At 49.8% G+C, this 19685-nt stretch overlaps 2 protein-coding genes across 2 annotated transcripts; both read left to right on the top strand.

Annotated features, from left to right (window-relative positions):
• The first annotated feature begins 4250 nt into the window (after positions 1-4250).
• Positions 4251-5647, top strand: LOC126069478 (histone H2A-Bbd type 2/3-like). Its single transcript, XM_049872908.1, has 3 exons — positions 4251-4279; positions 4771-4988; positions 5175-5647. The coding sequence occupies exons 1-3, from the start codon at positions 4251-4253 to the stop codon at positions 5504-5506; spliced, it is 579 nt and encodes a 192-aa protein (XP_049728865.1). The 3' UTR covers positions 5507-5647.
• Positions 5648-6697: 1050 nt separating this feature from the next.
• LOC126069611 (40-kDa huntingtin-associated protein) lies at positions 6698-7997 on the top strand. The gene has a single exon (XM_049873169.1). The coding sequence runs from the start codon at positions 6718-6720 to the stop codon at positions 7891-7893; it is 1176 nt and encodes a 391-aa protein (XP_049729126.1). The 5' UTR covers positions 6698-6717; the 3' UTR covers positions 7894-7997.
• Positions 7998-19685: the final 11688 nt, after the last annotated feature.

Raw genomic sequence — 19685 nt, 5'->3', positions numbered from 1 at the left:
CTGAGCAGGGCAGAAGCCTAGGGCCAGAGAGAGGTGTGCCAGTGAGCAAGGCTGGGAAGAGACTGTCCTGATGGAAGAACTTTATCCTGGGTGTTCCTGATCCTGAATTATAACCTGTTACTTCCTTAATAAGTTTTACTTCCCATGATCCTGAGTATTGTCTGTGAGTTCTGTGTGGGCATTGCAATGAATTATCAAACCCAGCAGAAAAGTAGAGTGTACTGTGGGAGGGACACTTGGTGTCAGAATTGGTAAAGATGGTGGCAAAAGGAGGCATGTCTGACCTGTACCTCATAGAAATCAGTCCTGGGCTGTTGATCTTGATTCTCCTTCCCCCTTGGGAAGTTAGAGAAGATCAGATGCTGCCTCCACACCGTTTTTACAATGGGTCCTGGTAAAACACTTCCCTTGATAATTTGTAACTCAAGGGCTATTCTCATGCAGGCCTAGTGGTAGAATTTTAATGTTTAGTTCAGGAAGCTTCAAGCTGACAGAAAAAACCCAGTGCCGTGAATCGACTCACACAAAACATAAAAGGCCAGTCCAGTGATACACCTTGGATCTCCTGGCAGAAGTAAACACATAATCTTTTTGGAGAGATGTATCCTCAGTTCAGACCTCACAGTAGTCCCACAGATGAAGACCTGCTGGAGAAATCTCTAACTTCGAAGTCCCAAATTACAAAACACATAAGAAAAAACAAAAACAAAAACCTTCCAGGATTGTGGGTCAGCAAACACAGTGACAGGCACAATTAGGGCAAGAAGAACTCCCAGATAATAGGACAAACGGAGAATATAAAGTAAATTTAAGATCCTACAAAAAATAAAAAATCAAACAAATGAGAAAGAACAAAGTTCTGTGGAAAAATAAGAGACTGATTTTTAAAAGAAAAAATGCTAGAATATCCAGAAGTGAAAAACAATATTTCCAGTGACATTACAGATGTCTGCAGATTTGTCTGGTTCAGTGAACTGGAAGGTAGAGCTCAGTAAATAACTCAGAAGGCAGCAAAGAGAGAAAATACATAAACAGTTAACAGATATGACAAAAAATGCAAAGGTCTTGTGGTGCAATGGGTCGCTTTTGTGTGGCTTTTTAAGCCATGGTCTTGTAACTCCCACCCAAGTGATTGGCAATTGTGGTCCACCAAGGGGGTTGGTCAGTTATGCCTTAAAAGAGTTCCAATTCCACGGCAGAGAGAGGACTCCACCACCACCAAGGAAGAAACAAGCTGTTTGAGAAGCAGTGGCAGAGAAATGGCAGCAGGACAGACTGGCAGGAGTCAGTACAGTGGGCTTCTGGGCCCACAGAGTGAGAAAACTGAGTGCCTTTAGGCAGGAAGCTTACTGGTGGAGTGCAGTGCCTCTGGGGAACTTGTTGACAGGGGCTAGGAGAGCTTTGTAATGCTTGCCTGAGCAGGGCAGAGGCCGAGGGCCACAGAGAGTCCTGCCTGTCAGTATGGCTGGAAAAAGGCTGTCCTGATGGAAGAACCATATCCTGAATGGTTCTGATCCTTAATTGTAACTGTTTACTTCCCTAATAAACCCCATAATCATGAGTCTTGTCTGTGAATACTGTGCGGCCATTGCAATGAATTATCAAACCCAGCAGAGAAGTAGAGCGTACCATGGGAGGGACAGTTGGTGTCAGCATTGGTAAAAATGGCAGAGAGAGGGGGCGTGTTTGACCTCCACCTTGTAGGAATCAGCAATGGGCTGTTGATCTTGATTCTCCTTCCCCCTTGTGAAGATAGAGGTCAGAAACCTCCCCACACCATTCGTAAAGATCCCCAAAACATCTAATAGGGGTGATAGAATCAGAGCTTAAAGAGTATAGGGATAAACCAATATTCAAAGAGAAACTAGCTGAAAAATTTCCAGATTTGATAAAACACATGATTCCTCATATTCTGAAAGGAGAGGCCTCAAGGAGAATCAATAAAACCAAATTATGGGGAAACTGCAGGCCAGCAAACACAAGGGGAAGATCTTAAAAGCAACTAGAAAGAGAAGACACATTACTACCAAATAAATAATAAACTGACAGCAGACTTCTTACCAGCCACAATGAAAGTGGAATCATATCATTAATGCACTCCGAAAAAAGAATAGTGTTTACCAGGAATGTTATACCCAACAACACGGTCATTCAAAAATGAGGGTGAAATCAAAATATTCTTGAAAAAAGATTGAGAGAGTTGACCACTCACTAGAAGAAAAACTTAAAGATATTCCTCCAATATAAGTAAATTGAACAGAGAAGAAAGAAGCAAGATGTAACAGGCACATGGCAAACAAAGAAATTAATAACCATGGCCCTGAGTCTAAAAAAAAATAGACTGTATAAAACAGTACAACCGACAAAATGAACTAAAATATTGGACAACATTCACTTGTCAGACAAGGTTCTTGTATTATTTGGGATGAAACTGGAGATGATGACTAACTTAAGACTTGATAAAATGAAGGATTCATGATAAAAATTTAAGGACCTTGATAAGCTTTGATCCGTTAGTATCCCACATATGAAAGATTAAAAATCTTAAATTTGTCCAAAACTCATTAACTCCAAGTTATCCAGAATATATCCCAGGGGTTGGTGATAACCCTTCAACACCCAATTAGAAATTCCTCTGTAAAAGATGGTAGAGTGAAGAAGGATCAAAGCATTTCCTTTGCCCAATAATGCTTAATTAAATGAATAAGAAAGGGTAAAATGCAAAAAGGGGGAGGGGGGAGAAAGGCTTCCAAGGAATAAAAGAAGATTGTAGTGGTGAGAATGGTTTAGCATGCTTCTTATCCTTCCACAGCCCCCAGAAGGAATACTGAGGAAAAAGATGTGAGTGAAATCCTGGGAATAGTCTCCGGTACCCTCTTAACATGAAGAGAAGTGGACTGAGGGAGTAAGTAGAAAAGAAATCAAGAATATACCTATGTGAGTAAAAAACCAAACCTGTTGCGCTCAAGTCAATGCCGACTCCTAGTGACCCTACAGGACAGAGTAGAGAGTAGAACTGCCCCATAGGGTTTCCAAAGCTGTAATCTTAGCGGAAGCTGCCACATCTCTCTCCCATCTCCCACTGGAACCTCCGACCTTTTGGTTAGCAGCTGAGCTCTTAACCACTGCACCACCAGGGCTCCTTGTGCATAAAACCAAACCCGTTGCCACAGAGTCAGTTTCAACTCACAGCGACCCTATAGGACAGTAGATTTGCCACATAGAGTTTGCAAGGCTGTAAATCTTTACGGAGGCGGACTGCCACATTTTTCTCCGGGGGAGCAGCTGATAGTTTGAAACCCCGATGTTTTGGTGAATAAACAAACAAAAAAAAAACCCAAACCCACTGCTGCTGAGTCAATTCTGACTCATAGCAGCCCTACAGGACAGAGTAGAACTGCCCCATAGGGTTTCCAAGGCTGTGATCTTTACCGAAGCAGACTGCCACATGTTTCTCTGGAGGGGTTCTTTTGGTTAGCAGCCCAGCACATTACCACGGAGCCATCAGGGCTCCTTTTTTGGTGAATAGATGCCCTCAATTGCCACTGTTAGATTTCGAAAGGGTTAGGAAGGACTGCCAGTGCAGCTGCTGTGGAAAAGTTTGGCAGTTCCTCAAAAAGTTAAACATAGAGTTACCACACATGTGACCCAGCAATTCTACTCCTAGGTATGAGTCCCAGAAATACACTTGAAACCAGGTATTCCAACAAAAGTTTGTCCATGCATGTTTAAAAAAAAAAAATTTTTTTTTAAACATGCATGTTTACAGCAGCACTATTCCCCATGGCCTAAAGGTGGAAAGGGCACGCCCAATTGTCCAACCAGGGATGAATGGATAAACAAAAAAAACAAAAACAAAACTGGGTTTCCCCATAGGGTGGACTATTATGCAGCCATAAAAAGGAAATGAAGCACCGATGATACATGCTAGGGCGTGGATGAACCTGGGAAACCTAATGCTGAGTGAAAGAATCCAGGCATAAAAAGCCATCTATTGTATGGTTCCATTGATATGAAATGCCCGTAACAGACAAAGCATAGAGAAGGAAAGCAGATTAGGGGCTGCCAGGGCCTGGCTGGAGGGGAGAATGCCGGAGTGACTGCTTAATCGAGCATTTTGTCCCAGGCAGTACATACAGCGACCATGAATTTTTTCAGCCTCGGGGGTTTATTGTGAAGCTCCTGTACCACTGACAAGTGCTTCCTGCTGCAAGGCAGGGGCCTTTATGACTGAAACTGAAGAAACGGGCATGCGCCTCAAATTACTGCTTTTTACAGGGTATTGAGGTGTCTATTTGTGGTAGGAAAAATAGACATTTTGGAAATTTTTATTCGTTACACATTATGTACCAAGAGAACCCAGTGGGGACTCTAGGGTATAATTAGTGGTACTTCATATGTACCACTAAACACAGGGTAGGCTTGTGGGAGGGGGCAAGGAAAAAAAAATCCATACTACCTACCAAAAATTCTGAGCCCTAATGGCGCAGTGGTTAAGAGGCTACAGCTGCTAACCTTAAGGTCGGCAGTTGGAATCCACCAGCCGCTCTCTGGCAACCCTATGGAGCAGTTCTACTCTGTCCTATAGGGTCACTGTAAGTCAGGATGGACTCCACGGCAACTTTTTTTTTTTTTAACCAAAAATTCAGACACAATGATTCAGCATGCTTCCATTAAGGACAACACACGGTGTCAACAAAACATTCAAAGCAGAAAATAATCGGGTCGCCAATTAATGTACAGAGGGTGATAAAAACGTTCTGGCGTTAGGAAGTGGCGCTGGTTGCACGACACGCGGGCTGGTACTGCACACGGTCTTGCGGGCCACGTTGAAGTCGAGCAGCAAAGCGGAGTCCCCCCCCACCCCCACCCCCGCCCCCGCCCCCAGGCCGTGTCAGCGATTGACAGTGGCCCTTCCGGGCCCAGGTGGAAGGAAGCCAGTGACGTCACGCAGGCCACGTGTCTCACAAAGGCTGCCCCTCTGACCAGTGAGGGGCCGGTCGGCGGGCGCTAGGAGACAGCGGGGTGCCTGCGTCGAAGCGTCGGTTGTGAGAGGCCGGTGGAGGCCGCAGCAGCTGGACGGTTGGACCAGGCGCGCCGGAGAAGTCGCAGCGAACCGAGCCGCATGGCCGGGAAACGGAGCCGTCGTGGTGGTGGTGGTGGTGGTGGTGGAGGTGGTGGAGGTGGAGGGGGAGGTGGAGGGTCCTCCCGTCGCCAGAGGCGGACCCGCTCTCGCACCGAGCTGATCTTCTCCGCCAGCCACGTGGCGCATCTGCTCCGGGAGGGCCACTACGCCCAGCGCCTGAGTTCGTCGGCGCCCGTGTTCCTGGCGGCCATCCTCAAGTGCCTGACGGCCAAGATCCTGGAGCTGGCGGGCAACGAGGCCCAGAACAGCGGCAGGAGGCTCGTCACCCCGGAGCTCGTGGATATGGCCGTGCACAACAACGCTCTGCTCAGTGGCTTCTTCCTGACTACGACCATCTCCCAGGTGGCCCCGGCCCGCTAGTGAGGGTCCCAGGGCCCGTGCCAGACGCGCTCCCAGCCCCCAGCCGGGGAGGCACCCGGCGGCCTGCCTTCCCTTCGGCCTCGGGCAGCCTCCGTATCAGTTCTATTAAAGTGTTTTCAGAAACCCTGGGTGTGCGTGAGTCCCTCTGTGGCCGGCCGGTGGCCCTGAGGCCTGCACGTGGAGAATCCCAGAGGGACATGGCTGGAGGGGTGGGGGGGGTGGGGGGGGTGGGGTGAGAGTGGTGGTGGTCTGGGCCGGGGCTTGACTCCCGGGCTTCAGAGACGGAGGAGGAGCAGTCTCTCCTGGCGACGGTGCGGGGAGAGGGCGCGGGGGGTGCAGAAGACTCCCCCCCCTCCCCCCACGGCCTCTGAGGAGGTCAAGGTCTGGGGGCCCCCTGGCAGGGTGAAGCCCCCAAGGTGGGGGTGCCAGCTGCGATGGAGCCGAAGACCGTGGCTGTGGCGCCCAAGGCTTTATGCAGAGGAGGCAAGCCTAAGGGCCACAGGGGCGGGGTGGCAAGGGGGACACAGCGGTGGACAGGGACTTCAAGGGGGCAGGGGCGACGATGAGGAGGCAGGCGGAAAACAGTAAAGAGAGGCACCAAAAAGGAACGGTGGTCGTGCAGGACCACTTTAGTCGGAGTCCGTAAATTTTGAGACGCCTTTTTTTTTTTTTTAACGGGTTTAGGGAAACCCTGGCGGCCTAGTGGTTAGCAGCCGGACTGCTAGCCGAAAAGGTCAGCAGTTGGAATCCACCAGCCGCCCCCTGGAAACCCTAGGGGGCAGTTCCGCTCGGTCCTATAGGGTCGCTTAGAGTCAGAATCAACTCAATGGCAATGGGTTTGGTGGTTTTTCTTTTGCTTTTTGTTGCTGTTGTTGTTGTTGTGGCTGTTTGTTTGCTTTTAACAGGTTTAGAGCACCTCTGGCAACGCGGGTAAACAAGCCGTCCTAACCTAGCAGCAGCCCTAGCCCGGCCAGGCCCCTCCCGCCCTCCATTTTTGCATACGCGGCCAGCGTCCGGCCAGGCCCCGACTCCCAAAGCTCGATGTGCCTGTCACCTCGGCCAAGGGGAGGGCGGGGGGCGCCCCGCGGGGGCGCGGCCGCGGCTGCCGCAGCGTGACGCCGGTCACGTCGCGGCCGCCGTGCCCGCCCGCTGCGGCCGCCGTCACGTTCGCCGCTTACGTCTGCGCGCCCGGAAGCGCTGAGGCGGCGAAGATGGCGGCTGCCGGCGCCGGTTTGGGCGGCGGTGCGGGCCCGGGGCCCGAGGCCGGGGACTTCCTGGCCCGGTACCGGCTGGTGTCGAACAAGCTGAAGAAGCGGTTCCTGCGGAAGCCGAACGTGGCCGAGGCCGGGGAGCAGTTCGGGCAGCTGGGCCGCGAGCTGCGCGCCCAGGAGTGCCTGCCCTACGCCGCCTGGTGCCAGCTGGCGGTGGCCCGCTGCCAGCAGGCGCTCTTCCACGGGCCCGGCGAGGCGCTGGCGCTCACCGAGGCCGCGCGCCTCTTCCTGCGGCAGGAGCGTGACGCGCGCCAGCGCCTGGTCTGCCCCGCCGCCTACGGGGAGCCGCTGCAGGCCGCCGCCAGCGCCTTGGGCGCCGCCGTGCGCCTGCACCTCGAGCTGGGCCAGCCGGCCGCCGCCGCCGCGCTCTGCCTCGAGCTGGCCGCCGCCCTGCGCGACCTGGGCCAGCCGGCCGCCGCCGCCGGCCACTTCCAGCGGGCCGCCCAGCTGCAGCTGCCCCAGCTGCCCCTGGCCGCGCTGCAAGCGCTCGGCGACGCCGCCTCCTGCCAGCTGCTGGCGCGGGACTACAACGCGGCCTTGGCGGTCTTCACGCGCATGCAGCGCCTGGCGCGGGAGCACGGCACCCACCCGGTGCAGCCGCCGCCGCCTCCGCCGCCGCCGCCGTCGTCGTCGTCGTCGTTGTCGTCGTCGTCGCTACAGCTACAGCTACAGGGGCCGCAGCCGCCCGGGCCCCCGCCGGGACCCGACACGGCCCTGGTCCTGCCGGTGCCGCTCCCTGCTAGCGCCGGCTCTGCGGCGCCTTCTCCCGCCGCTCTGGGCGCCTTCTCAGACGTGCTGGTCCGCTGCGAAGTGTCCCGCGTGCTGCTGCTGCTCCTCCTGCAGCCACCGCCCGCCAAGCTGCTGCCGGAGCACGCCCAGACCTTGGAGAAGTACTCCTGGGAGGCTTTCGACAGCCACGGGCAGGAGAGCAGCGGCCAGCTTCCCGAGGAGCTCTTCCTGCTGCTCCAGTCCTTGGTCATGGCGACCCACGAAAAGGACACCGAAGCCATCAAGTCGCTGCAGGTGGAGATGTGGCCGCTGCTGAGTGCCGAGCAGAACCACCTCCTGCACCTCGTCCTGCAAGAAACCATCTCCCCCTCGGGACAGGGGATCTGATCAGTCCCATTAACCAAGTGACTCTTTTCCTGTTAGCAAACCTCACGCATCCACCTTTGCATCTGGGGAGAAATAAAAGACGTTTTTCCTCATCGTACTGTTTTGTGTTATTGCTGTGGTCACCATGGGAATCAGAATTTAGTTTACTGAAGATTAGCTGTGTCCCAAGTGCTTGTTTCCATAATAATTAAAAAAAAAAAAAACACCAGTTGCCGTGGCTGGGTTCTGAGTCATGGGGACCCGGTGTGTGCAGAGTAGCACTGCACTCCCTGCATAGGGTTTTCCAGGCGTGACCTTTCAGAAGCAGATCGCCAGGCCTTTCTTCTGAGGCATGTCTGGGTGGCTTCGGAGAGTAGGAGGAAACACGTGATGATAGACTCGGGCTAGGGGCCCGATTCTCTTCCCCAAGACGGCAACACAGAGATGAGAATCTCCCTAGTAGTTGCCTAGGGCTACCCGAACAAGTGACCACAAACCCGGTAGCTTCTAAGGAACTGTTATTCCCTCACAGTTCTCGAGGCCAGAAGTCCAGATTCAAGGCCCTAGGGGAGAATGCTTCCTTGCCTCTTCCATGTTCTGGTGGTTCCAGGCGTTCCTTGGCTTTTAGACACATCATTCCAATCTTCTCTGCCTGTGTCTTCCCATGGCAGCCTCCTCTCTCCTCTGTGTGCCTTCACCCCTTCTCTCTGTGTCTTCTCCTCCTCTTAGAAGGACAAATCTCACTGAATTTTGGGCCCACCAGGATAATCCAAAGCGATCTCACCTCAGGATCCTTCACTTAGCTACATCTGCAAAGACCCTTTTCCCAAGTAGGGCCACTGTCACAGGTTCCGGGCTGGACATAATTCTCTCTCTCTCTCTCCCCGCCCTCTTTTTTTTTTTTTTTGTGGGTGGAGAGGGGGAGCACCATTCAACCCACTACACTCTTTTATTCCCCTCCTCTTTTTCCTCCCCCCAACCCAGCCCCATCTTTATTTTATACTGAGGATTTTCTTTTGCATAAAACCAAAACCCGTTGCCGTCCTGTCGATTCCGACTCGTAGCGACCCTATAGGACAGAGTAGAACTGCCCCGTAGGGTTTCCAAGGAGTCCCTGGTGGATTCGAACTGCCGACCTTAATTAAGGTTAGCAGCCCTAGCTCTTAACCACTACGCCACTGGGATAACCAACAACAACAACAACAACCCAAACCCACTGCCGTCGAGTCAATTCTGACTCACAGCGACCCTATAGGACAGAGTAGAACTGCCCCATAGAGTTTCCAAGGAGCGCCTGGCAGATTCCAACTGCTGACCCTTTGGTTAGCAGCCCTAGCACTTAGCCACTAGGCCACCGGGATAGCTCTGCTTAAATTCTTAAGCTATGTGATTTTATCCTGACTCTGGCCTCACCTCTCAGCTGATTTCTATGTCTTGGTGATCACCAATTTCTCCTGCGTTTCATCCGCCCCGTACATGTTCCTGGGAATAATTTTATTCCTTACAGCTGGGTGGTTGTTAACAGCCCTAAATCCATGATTGATAGAGTTATTCTAATACTCCTAACTGGTGGTTTAGATTTGACTCATCTGTATAATGTGAATATCTTACCTACTTGTCAGGAGGCAAAAAGCAGAGCTAGATAACTTCTCTTTCAGCTCCGATAGATACTTGTGCATTTGAAACGTACAGCGTATCTAGCACGTGCGCGATGCCGGGAAATGAACCTGCGGAGCTGATTTGCCACGCAGTCCTTATTCTGATAGCTGCGGCGCACGTGTGTCCAGTGCAATAGTTCCAAGGCATTGGGGTTCACAGTTTTGGTTCTATTCTGATACCAAAAACCAAACCAAACCAAACCTGTTGCTGTCGAGCCAGTTCCGACTCAGAGCGACCCTGGAGGACAGAGTAGAACTGCCCCCATAGAGTTTCCAAGGAGCGCCTGGCGGGTTGGAACTGCTGACCTTTTGGTTAGCAGTCGTAGCTCTTAACCACTACGCCACCACGGTTTCCTCTAGTCTTCCGATAGCTGTGTGTAATCTAGATTACAACTTTTATTTGTAATAGGGATCTTTCTGCAGTTTTTCATTCAAACGCGTAAAATCAGAGCGTGTCTCTTTGGTATTTTGTGATTATGTACATGCGAGGCAGTATCGTTGTTCACCATTTCGTTTCTTTCCTTCCTTCCTTCCTTCCTTCCTTTCCTTCCTTCCTTCCTTCCCTCCCTCCCTCCCTTCCTTCCTTCCTTCCTCCTCTTTCTTCCTTTCCTTTTCCTTTCTTCTTTTTTCTTTTTTACAGTTTTAGGGTAGTAGTAAGAGCTCCTCAAAATAAGCCTCATCCTTAAACACTCAACTTTGGGGAAATGGATCCTTTAGGCTGGAGTTGTATACACTACTAAGCTTTTAGGGTGAGATTTAAGGGCACAGCTTGGGGGTGGATTTTCCTGTGTTTGTTTTGAGGGGGGCGGGGATGGGGGAGGGTTGCGATGCTGAGTTAAGCGGCTCAAAATGGGTGCGACTTTTAGGGTACTCTTTTCTGTTTCTGGAGTCCCTAGGTGGGGCGAATAGGTTACCATGCCCCACTGCTAACTGAAAGGTTGGAGGTTCAAGTCCACCTAGAGGCACCTCAGAAGAAAGGCCTGGAAATCTACTTCCAAAATATCAGGCCTTGAAAACCCTATGGAGCACACTTTTACTCTGACACGTGGAGCTGTCATGAGTCAGAGTCGACTTCAATGGCAACCGGTTGGTTTTCATTTCTACTTCAGTGTGGGCCTAGCAGGTCAGGAAATCCAGGAGCAGCCCATTTGAGACGGATCCAGCCACCATTCCTCTGCTCTCATTTGGCTGCCAGGAAGGGGTCTACTGACCTCTAGACTCCTAGTCCAATTTATTGCAAATGTTGTCACAGTACACGCTTCTTTGTTCTTTGGCTTTTTCTGGTACGCTCCTCGACCCGGGACTGCAGACCTGGTCGGCCGCCCTACTCTCTTATGACAGGAATGCCAAGGAGTTACGGAGGGTGACCGCTGAGATCATTTGGATTGCGGCTTAAGGAAAAGCCGCCTTGGGCCTCTGGTCTAAACTCCTTGTGGCAGGGCGTTGGGGCTGGGGGTGGGGGTGGGGGTGGGGGTGGGGGTGGGGGTGGGAGGGGATTCCCAGAGAGCCCAGTATGGGGTATGCAAGCATGATTGGAAGGAAACACTGAAGCGCCTTGTTTTCCGTTGGCTCATTAATGGATCTCTCTCAGAATCTTAGTGCCACGGATAGCTGGTCCAAGGCCTGGTTCCATCATTTCGGAGTTCACTTGCTACATAGCACCTCAATATCAAAGTTAATACTGATTCCTAACACTATCAAAGATAAATATTTTTCTAAAGGATGTGATTAGTGTGATTTTAAATGTGAAGACCGGGGGAAAGATCCTTATTATTTAAATATTCATTGAAAAGTAGAAATTAGCATTCAAAATATTGTAAACTATTGGAAACGGTGGCAGTGAAGTTGTGCTCCTCAATGGGTGTGGGGGCTCCCCTTTGCCTCCATCAAGCAATACTCCTATAATGAAAAATATTGCATAAGAAAGAACATATGTGAGTATTACCAAGACATAAAAACTTTTGTGAGCCTCTACTGTGGAGGAAGATGATTAAGACTGAAAGTAATAGATTAGGCATGCTCTGGAACCGAAGGGTTCTGGTACGTAAGATTACCATTAAGTGTCTGGGAATCTGTACTGCCATTAGACTAGGCCGCTGGTCTGCAAACTTTTTCTGTAAAGAGCCAGCTAGAAATTTTTAGCCTTTGCAGGCTACAAATGATTTCTCTTGCGTAATCTTTGTCTTAGCCTGGGTTCTCTAGGAAAGAAAATCCAGTGAAGCATGTGCGTGTATATATACATAGAGAGAGAGAGAGAGAGAAAGGGAGGGATTTATATCAAGGAAATGGCTTATGTGGTTATAGAGGCTAGAAAGCCCCAAGTCCGTGGGCCAGGCTGGAGGCGTCTCCTGACTCATGTAGCTGCAGGGGCTGACGAACCCAAGATTGACAGGTAAGCAGGAAGGCTGCTGACTCGCAGGCTGTGGAGGCTAAAAGTCCCAAGATCGGCAGGTAAGCTGGCAGGCCGACGGCTCACAGGCTGCAGAGGTGGATGAATCACAAGATTGGCAGGTAAGCTGCTAGCTCAAATCTCAAGGTCTGGAGGTCAGATGAACAGGAGCCAGATGCAGGATCTAGAGCAAGCAAAAGCCCATGGGCTTTCCCAGAAACTTCACGTATTTTGGATGCAGGCCACACCCTCAATGAAACTCCCTTTCAACTGACTGACTGCTCATAGCAGGTCTCATCATGGAGGTGATTATGTTATATCGGATATCATTATGGAGGTTATTACATCATTACATAGCTGCCAACTACTTCATAACTGCCAAACCACTGAGAATCATGTGTCCGCCAAAGTGGCACAGAATCTTAACCATCACAGTCCACCCCTTGCCAACTTGGCACCTGTACATATCTCCCTAAACCATATGCAACCTCTAAATAAAGGCAATTATAAAGTCATACTTGCACCTAGCATGATACAACTAACACACGTACAACTGAAAATGCACTAGCTCTGTTTACATCTTATATTTTATAAGTGAAGAAAACAAAAATATTTGATGCACACCTACAAGGAAGAAATATAACAATTACAGTTCTCGTTTCTGCAACTGGTCACGCGCTTGTAGTTGGTATTTAGAACTACTTTCTTCCACCACCCATTCCGAAGTCCCTTTATCCTCAGCAAACACATCAGCTGGTTGTGGCTCTTTGCCTGGTGCGGTGACCCAAACCTTCATTCCTGAAGGCTCTGGGCCATTAGCAGTCACGTTGGAATTGGGTTGTTGTAGTTTTCCATTGACTTTAGTTACAGGGCATGGTAGCGCTAAGAGACGCCCTAACGGATCTCCCGTATTCCAGGCATACTGTTCTTTACCTGCATTACATAATATCAATCCCATTTCCTCTTGATAATCAGGATCAATCACACCAGCCAATACGGTATCCCCCCTCTTTGCCTGTTTATGCAGAGGCGTGAAGAGCCCATAGCGGCCGGGTGGCCTTCTTAACTCCCAGTTCAATGGGATCAGTGTTGTAACTCCAGGTGGGAGCGTTCCTGCCTTTGGAGCTAAGACCTCCAGACCCGCAGAACATGCGGTTGAGGGGACAGGAAGCAAAAATTACGTGAGTGAGTCACTAGGGGTAATAGTGGATGGTGCCACTCCCATTTCCACCCCTTGATTCCTGGACCCATGACCCTGGCTATGGGAGAAACAGCACCATATATTTAACACTGGTTTAGAGCATATACAGCCTCCTGGAGAACATTTCTCCAACCCTGCAAGGTATTGCCACCTAGCTGGCGCTGTAATTGTGTCTTTAAAAGGCCACTGGACCAGTGAATTCCATTGAGCATGAGCCCATTGCTGGACTTCATTTGCTGTGATGTGAGTCTCTTGATCTGAGGTGGTCCTGTGTGGGATGCCGTGACAGTAGACAAGGTATTCTGTAAATCCATGGATGGTAGTTTTGGCAGAAGCGCTGCACACAGGGGAGGCAATTGAATGGAAGCAGTCTAATGTAATCACCCTGCCACCAGGTTGCTTGCTGATCACCTCGAAGAATAGTGCCATATGAAGGACTCAGTGTTGGTCTCTGCTGCTGGCAGGTAAGGCGCTCAGCAGTGGCTGTAGCCAAGTCGGCTTTGGTGAGTGCAAGTCTATGTTGCTGAGCCCACGCATAACCTCCATCCTTGCCACCATGCCCACTTTTTCATAAGCCCATTGGGCAATAATGGGTATGGCTGGGGAAAGGGGATGACTGGTTTCCACAGAACATGTCATCCTGTCCACTTGATTGTTAAAATCTTCCTCTGCTGAAGTCACCCTTTGGTGAGCATTCATATGAGACACAAATAACTTCACTCCTTTGGCCCATTCAAAGAGGTCTATCCACATACCTCTTCCCCATACCTCCTTGCTGCCAATTTTCCAATCATGTTCCTTCCAAGTCCCTGACCATCCAGCCAAACCATTGGCCACAGCCCATGAATCAGTATACAATCATACATCTGGCCACCTCTCTTTCCAAGCAAAGTGAACAACCAGGTGCAGTGCTCGAAGTTCTGCGCATTGGAAGGATTTCCTTTCACCACTGTCCTTCAGGGAGGTCCCAGAAAGGGGCTGTAGTGCTGCTGCTGTTCGCTTTCAAGTGGTGCCTGCATATCACGCACAACCATGTGTAAACCAGGCACGAGTTTTCTCTTCCTCAGTCAACTGATCATAGGGAACTCCCAATGAGGCCATAAGCGCAGACTGGGAGATGGAAAGTAATGTGACAGGAGTGGAGACCATGAGCATTTGAGCCTCTTCCTCATGCAATTTACTTGTGCCTTCAGGTCCTGCTTGGGCCTGATCTCATATATAGCACTTCCATTTAATGATGGAGCGCTGCTGTGCATGTCCGATTTTATGACTCTGTGTGTCAAACAACATGATGGACAGCACATGCCTCATGGTGACTTAGTGGCCCATGGTTAAGTGTTCAGTTCAGTCTCCACTAAGGCCCAGTAATAAGCCAAAAGCTGTTTCTCAAAAGGAGAGCAGTTATGTCGATGATGGCAGGGTTTCGCTCCGAAACCCTAAGGGTCTGCACTGTGATTTACCAATAGGGGCCTGCCAAATACTCCAAACAGAATCTCCAGCTGCCACTGACATTTCAAGCACCATTGGATCAGCTGGATCATACGGCCTAAGTTACAGAGTTCTTGCACAGCAGCCTGAACCTGTTGCAGAGCCTTATCTTGGTCTAGGCCCACTCAAAACTAGCAGCTTTTCAAGTTACTTGATAAATAGGCCAGAGTAGCACACCCAAATGAGGGATACATTGCCTCCAAAATCCAAAGAGACCCACCAGGCATTGTGCCTGCTTTTCAGTTGTGGGAGGGGCCAGATACTTATCCTTCACTGTAGAAGGAATATCTGGACATGCCCCACGCCACTAGACCCCTAGAAATCTCGCTGAGGTGGAAGGCACCTGAAAGTTTTACCAATAAGTCCAGAGTCACTGACACTTCTTTCTTACTAGGTCCAGTCAGCATAATGTCATCAGTGTAATGGACCAATGTGACGTTCTTGTGGAAGTGAAAGGCGATCAAGGTCCCTGTGGACTAAATTATGAGATAGGGCTGGAGAGTTGATATACCGCTGAGGTAGGACACTGAAAGTGTATTGCTGACCTTGCCAGCTGAAGGCAAGCTGCTTCTGGTGGTCCTTTGAAACAGGTACGGAGAAAAAGGCAGATCAATAGCTGCATACTGGGTAGCAGGAGATATATTAATTTGCTCAAGCAATGAAACCACATCTGGAACAGCAACTGCAATTGGAGTCACCACCCGGTTAAGTTTCCAATAATCCACTTACCGTCTTTCTCCAAGATCCGTCTGTCTTTTTTTCACAGGCCACATAGGTGACTTGAATGGGGATGTGGTGGGAATCACCACCCCTGCATCTTTCAAGTCCTTGATGGTGGCAGTAATCTCTGCAATCCCTTCAGGAATGCAGTATTGGTTTTGGTTTACTATTTTCCTAGTTAGGGGCAGTTCTCATGGCTTCCACTTGGATTTTCCTACCATAACAGCCCTTGCTCCACTTGTCAGGGATCCAATGTGTGGATTCTGCCAGTTGGTGGGTATATATATTCCAACTATGCATTCTGGGACTGGGGAAATCACTACAGGGTGGGTTCTGGGACCCACTGGACTCACCGTGAGATGAAGCTGAGCTAAGCCTCCATTAATAACCTGACCTCCATATGCCCCCACTCTGTCTAGTGGGCCACAGTGACGTTTTGGGTCTCCTGGAATTAACACCAGTTCAGAGCCAGTATTCAGTAATCCTTGAAAATTCTGATTATTCCCTTTTCTCCAATGAACCATCACTCTCATAAAAGGCCATAGATCCCTTTGGGGAAAGCTGGGGGAAAGATTAACAGTATACATTTTTGGCCCTGCAGTGGGTTCCTTCCCCAAGGGGACCCAGTCTCCCCTTCATTCAAGGGGTTGTGGGTCTGTAAACTGGCTCAAGCCTGGGAATTGATTGACAGGTGGTGACTTTCTATTCTGGTGATTCGAATTAGACTGCTGTTCACTTGACCTAGGATTCTTCTACCTCTACAGATCAAGTAAATATTTAGTAGATTTCCCATCTATTTCACTCCTAGGGACACCATGACTAAGTAGCCAATGCCATAAGTCTATATGAGTCAGACTATTCTCATTACTGCTTTGACTCCACTGCCCATTATGGTAACCAGATCCACCTTGTCTTTTTCAATTGAGTGCCGCCACTTGGCCCCTACCACCACGGGGTCCAATCAGCCCCATTGTAGCTAGGTGTCAAATCTGTTAGGGCAGCTCCCACTGTCAAATCTGACTTACATAAAACAGCAATCACAGCAGTCTTCAGAGATCCTGTGGCTACCTTCACAAATTTGTTCCTCACCATTTTGGCAGAAGGTGTGTCCTCTGGGCACTCCACGTGTGGGTCTTTGGGTCTAACCCAATAAATCCACTCTAACATGCTGATTTCCCTAAGCCTTTGGATACTTCTTCTACAATATACCAGAGCAGGTCTGGCACTTCAACTTGATTTAGTGTATGCCACCGCATAATCCATGCTTCAGCGAGCCAACCAAATAAACTATTAGCTGTTTTCTTAACCTCTTGAGCCAAAACGTTGAATGAAGAACTGGTGGTTAGTGGGCCCCTATCAGTAAACTCAGACTGATCCAACTTTATGTTCCTTGCACCATTACCCTACACCCTTAATATCCATTTCCACACATATTCCCCAGATTTCTGTTTCTGCATGTTACAAAAGCCAAGCAGTTCTTTTGGAATGTAGGTGTACCTCCTCTTGGATCACACTTTGTAGTTCACCTTTTGAGGGTCACTGGGACTTTAGTTATAGGTCTAGAAGCAAAATGGGTGATGGGGATGTGTTTTGAGAATATTCAGCAATGTCTTGTAAGCCATCTGCCTCAGGTGATGCCCCAGGCAATGACCCAGATGCCTTGCCAGGTGATGACTCAGATGCTGCCCCAGGCAATACCTCAGACAAAGGCTCTTCAGACAGCTGGGTTAATTTCATCTGATGGGGGTAGAGTGGTTAATGGTTTTGTTGGCAGGAGTGACTCAATGGAATTTAGGAGCTCAGTGTCTCCAGGTTCCTGATTATCTGCCCATATGTCCTTACCCCAAAATTCAGGATCCCATTTCTTCCGAATCAATACCCTTACGGTAACTTCACACTCCATTTGAGGTTGGGAATTCGACTGAATTTGTAATTCAGCCTCTCTTATGATAAGACTCTGATTTTGTCCCTGAGGACCGAATTGCTGGGCTGAGGGCTGCGGGGACTGTGGTCTCGGAGAACACCTAGCTCAGTTGGCATAACATAGTTTATAAAGAAAATGTTCTACACTCTAGTCTGGTGAGTAGCGTCTGGGGTCTTAAAAGCCTGTGAGGGCCATCTAAGATACTCCACTGGTCTCACTCCTTTGGGAACAAGGAAGAATTAAAAAAACTAAAGATAGAAGGGAAAGATGAGTCCAAAGTGCTAATGGACCACATCTACCACGGTCTCCACCAGACTGAGCCCTGGATGGTGCCTGGCTACCACCACTGACTGCTCTGACATGGATCACAGTAGAGGGTCCCAGACAGAGCTGGAGAAAAATGTAGAACAAAATTCTAACTCAAAAAGAAAGACCAGACTTACTGGACTGACAGAGACTGGAGAAACCCTGAGAGTATGGCTCCTGGACATGCTTTCATATCAGTACTGAAGTGACTCCTGAGGTTCACCCTTCAGGCAAAGATTAGACAGGCCCATAAAACAAAATGAGAGAAGATGGCTGACTAGGTAGATGCTACCCCGGATCCCTCTTACAACAAAGACTCAGAAAAACAAGTGAATCGATCACATACATAACAATCTACGAACCCTGAACAACAAACACAGATTTAGAGACGGAGAACGAACAAGTACGGGGAAGCAGCGACTGTTTTCGGAGCCTGGAGCCAGCGTCCCAGTCAGGTAACCTTGGCGCCGGGCTTAGGTCTGGGCCCAGGGGAGCTGACCACAAAATCTTGTGACAGTGCAAACAAGGGGCACAGACCTACCCCCCTGAACTGACCCCAGGAGGGGGGCCCAGCCGGTCCGCGTGGGTGGCGTGACGACGTGGCTGGTGGGAGAAATCCCCAGGAGGCAGGGACTGGTTTTGGATCTGGGAGTGCAGCGTCCCAGCAGGGGAACCTTGGCGCCGGGCTTTGGACTGGGTGCTGTCACGGAGCAAGCACGGGGCGTAGCCCTACTCCCCTGAATTAACCCGGGGGGGGCCCAGCTGGTCCGCGGGGGCGGCGCGGTGACGCGGCTGGTGGGACGAGAAGTCCCCGGGAGGCAGTGACTGATTTTGGAGCCGGGAGTGCAGCGTCCCAGCAGGGGAACCTTGACGCTGGGCTTTGGACTGGCAGCGGAGGATCTGACCGCGGCTTCAGCGGGCCAGACCCTCGGGGGCAATCTCCACACAGCCAGCACACATAGGCGACACGCCCCTTGGGAATCTTAGATAAAATAGTCATCCCAAGCAAGATAAGCAACTTTGGCTATATTCCGGGGTGCTACTCTCTCCTGTTTCTCTGAACCCTCCCCCACCCTTCCCAGGTGGCTTCATTAACATTGGAATTTCCTGAGCCAGAGGGAGAACGGCTCCGGCTCCGCGGCGGCTTTGCTTTTCCCTTTTTTTTTTTTTGGTCTTTTCCTAACCCATTCTTCTGGCCTGAGAGAAGGAACCACAAAAAACCCAGGGACCAAAAATCCACCCCTAATTGGACTAAAAATACAGAACCAGCTACAGCCAAGCATATATGATCCAAATCTCGGACTTTCATCCTTACAGGGAACAAGGTGGCGGTTATAATCCAAAGGCAGTTCTGATAGGGATCTGACTGCATTTTTTTTCAGTGGATTTTCTGGAAAAACAAGTTTCCCAGGTCTGATCTCTCTGCTTATTCAACAGAGCCCTAACTGAACCACAACAGGGAACTGAGGGCTGAAGATCCCCCCAGATCACCCAGCCTCTTGCCTTAGGGGTCTAAGGAAGGTGAAACCTACCAATCAGTAGAGGTACTTGCATTGGGGGCCTAAGGTACAGCTGCAGTGCCCTCCCACCAAGGTGCTATTGGAATAGAGACACACCTACCTCACTGACACTTGGGGGAAGCCTGTCAGCATCCTGCACCCCCTGGAGTGTGAACCCCAGCTGCTAATAGAATCTGGTGCACACAACTATCACCAATACTTCTCGAGGTGGATAGGTGTTAGGGTGCAGCACACACTTGATGACCCAAACTCAGATTCTACTCAAGAATAGTGAATACACTCAGGCATATATATATCTGGCAACAGCCCAAACCAGTTGGTAATAGGTCATGAGTCAAGGGCTACAACAAACAAGACAGCACAATCTAGTAGCCCATCCACATATATGGAAAGAAAACAAAACAAGATAAGACTCAGTTAGCAATTACAGAATAAACCATATATATATATATATATATATATATATATATATATATATATATATATATATATATATATATTTTATATCCTAGTGACGGCTTGGAGACAGCAGTCGATATCAAACCACATAAAGAAGCAGACCATGACAGCTTCTATAACCCCCCAAACAAAAGAATCAAAATCTTTC

This window comes from Elephas maximus, chromosome X (assembly GCF_024166365.1).
Source record: "Elephas maximus indicus isolate mEleMax1 chromosome X, mEleMax1 primary haplotype, whole genome shotgun sequence".
Taxonomy (NCBI): Eukaryota; Metazoa; Chordata; class Mammalia; order Proboscidea; family Elephantidae; genus Elephas; species Elephas maximus.
The sequence above is the reverse complement of the archived record's forward strand: the minus strand, read 5'-3'. Positions and strand labels throughout refer to the sequence as shown.

Bases quoted from the DNA above. Each gene is read 5' to 3' on its own strand.
- LOC126069478 (XM_049872908.1), top strand. From the start codon at position 4,251: ATGCGCCTCAAATTACTGCTTTTTACAGG. The intron at 4,280-4,770 runs GTATTGAGGTGT...TTCTGGCGTTAG, and splicing joins AAATTACTGCTTTTTACAGG to GAAGTGGCGCTGGTTGCACG. The intron at 4,989-5,174 runs GTGAGGGGCCGG...GTGGTGGTGGAG, and splicing joins AAAGGCTGCCCCTCTGACCA to GTGGTGGAGGTGGAGGGGGA.
- LOC126069611 (XM_049873169.1), top strand. From the start codon at position 6,718: ATGGCGGCTGCCGGCGCCGGTTTGGGCGGCGGTGCGGGCCCGGGGCCC.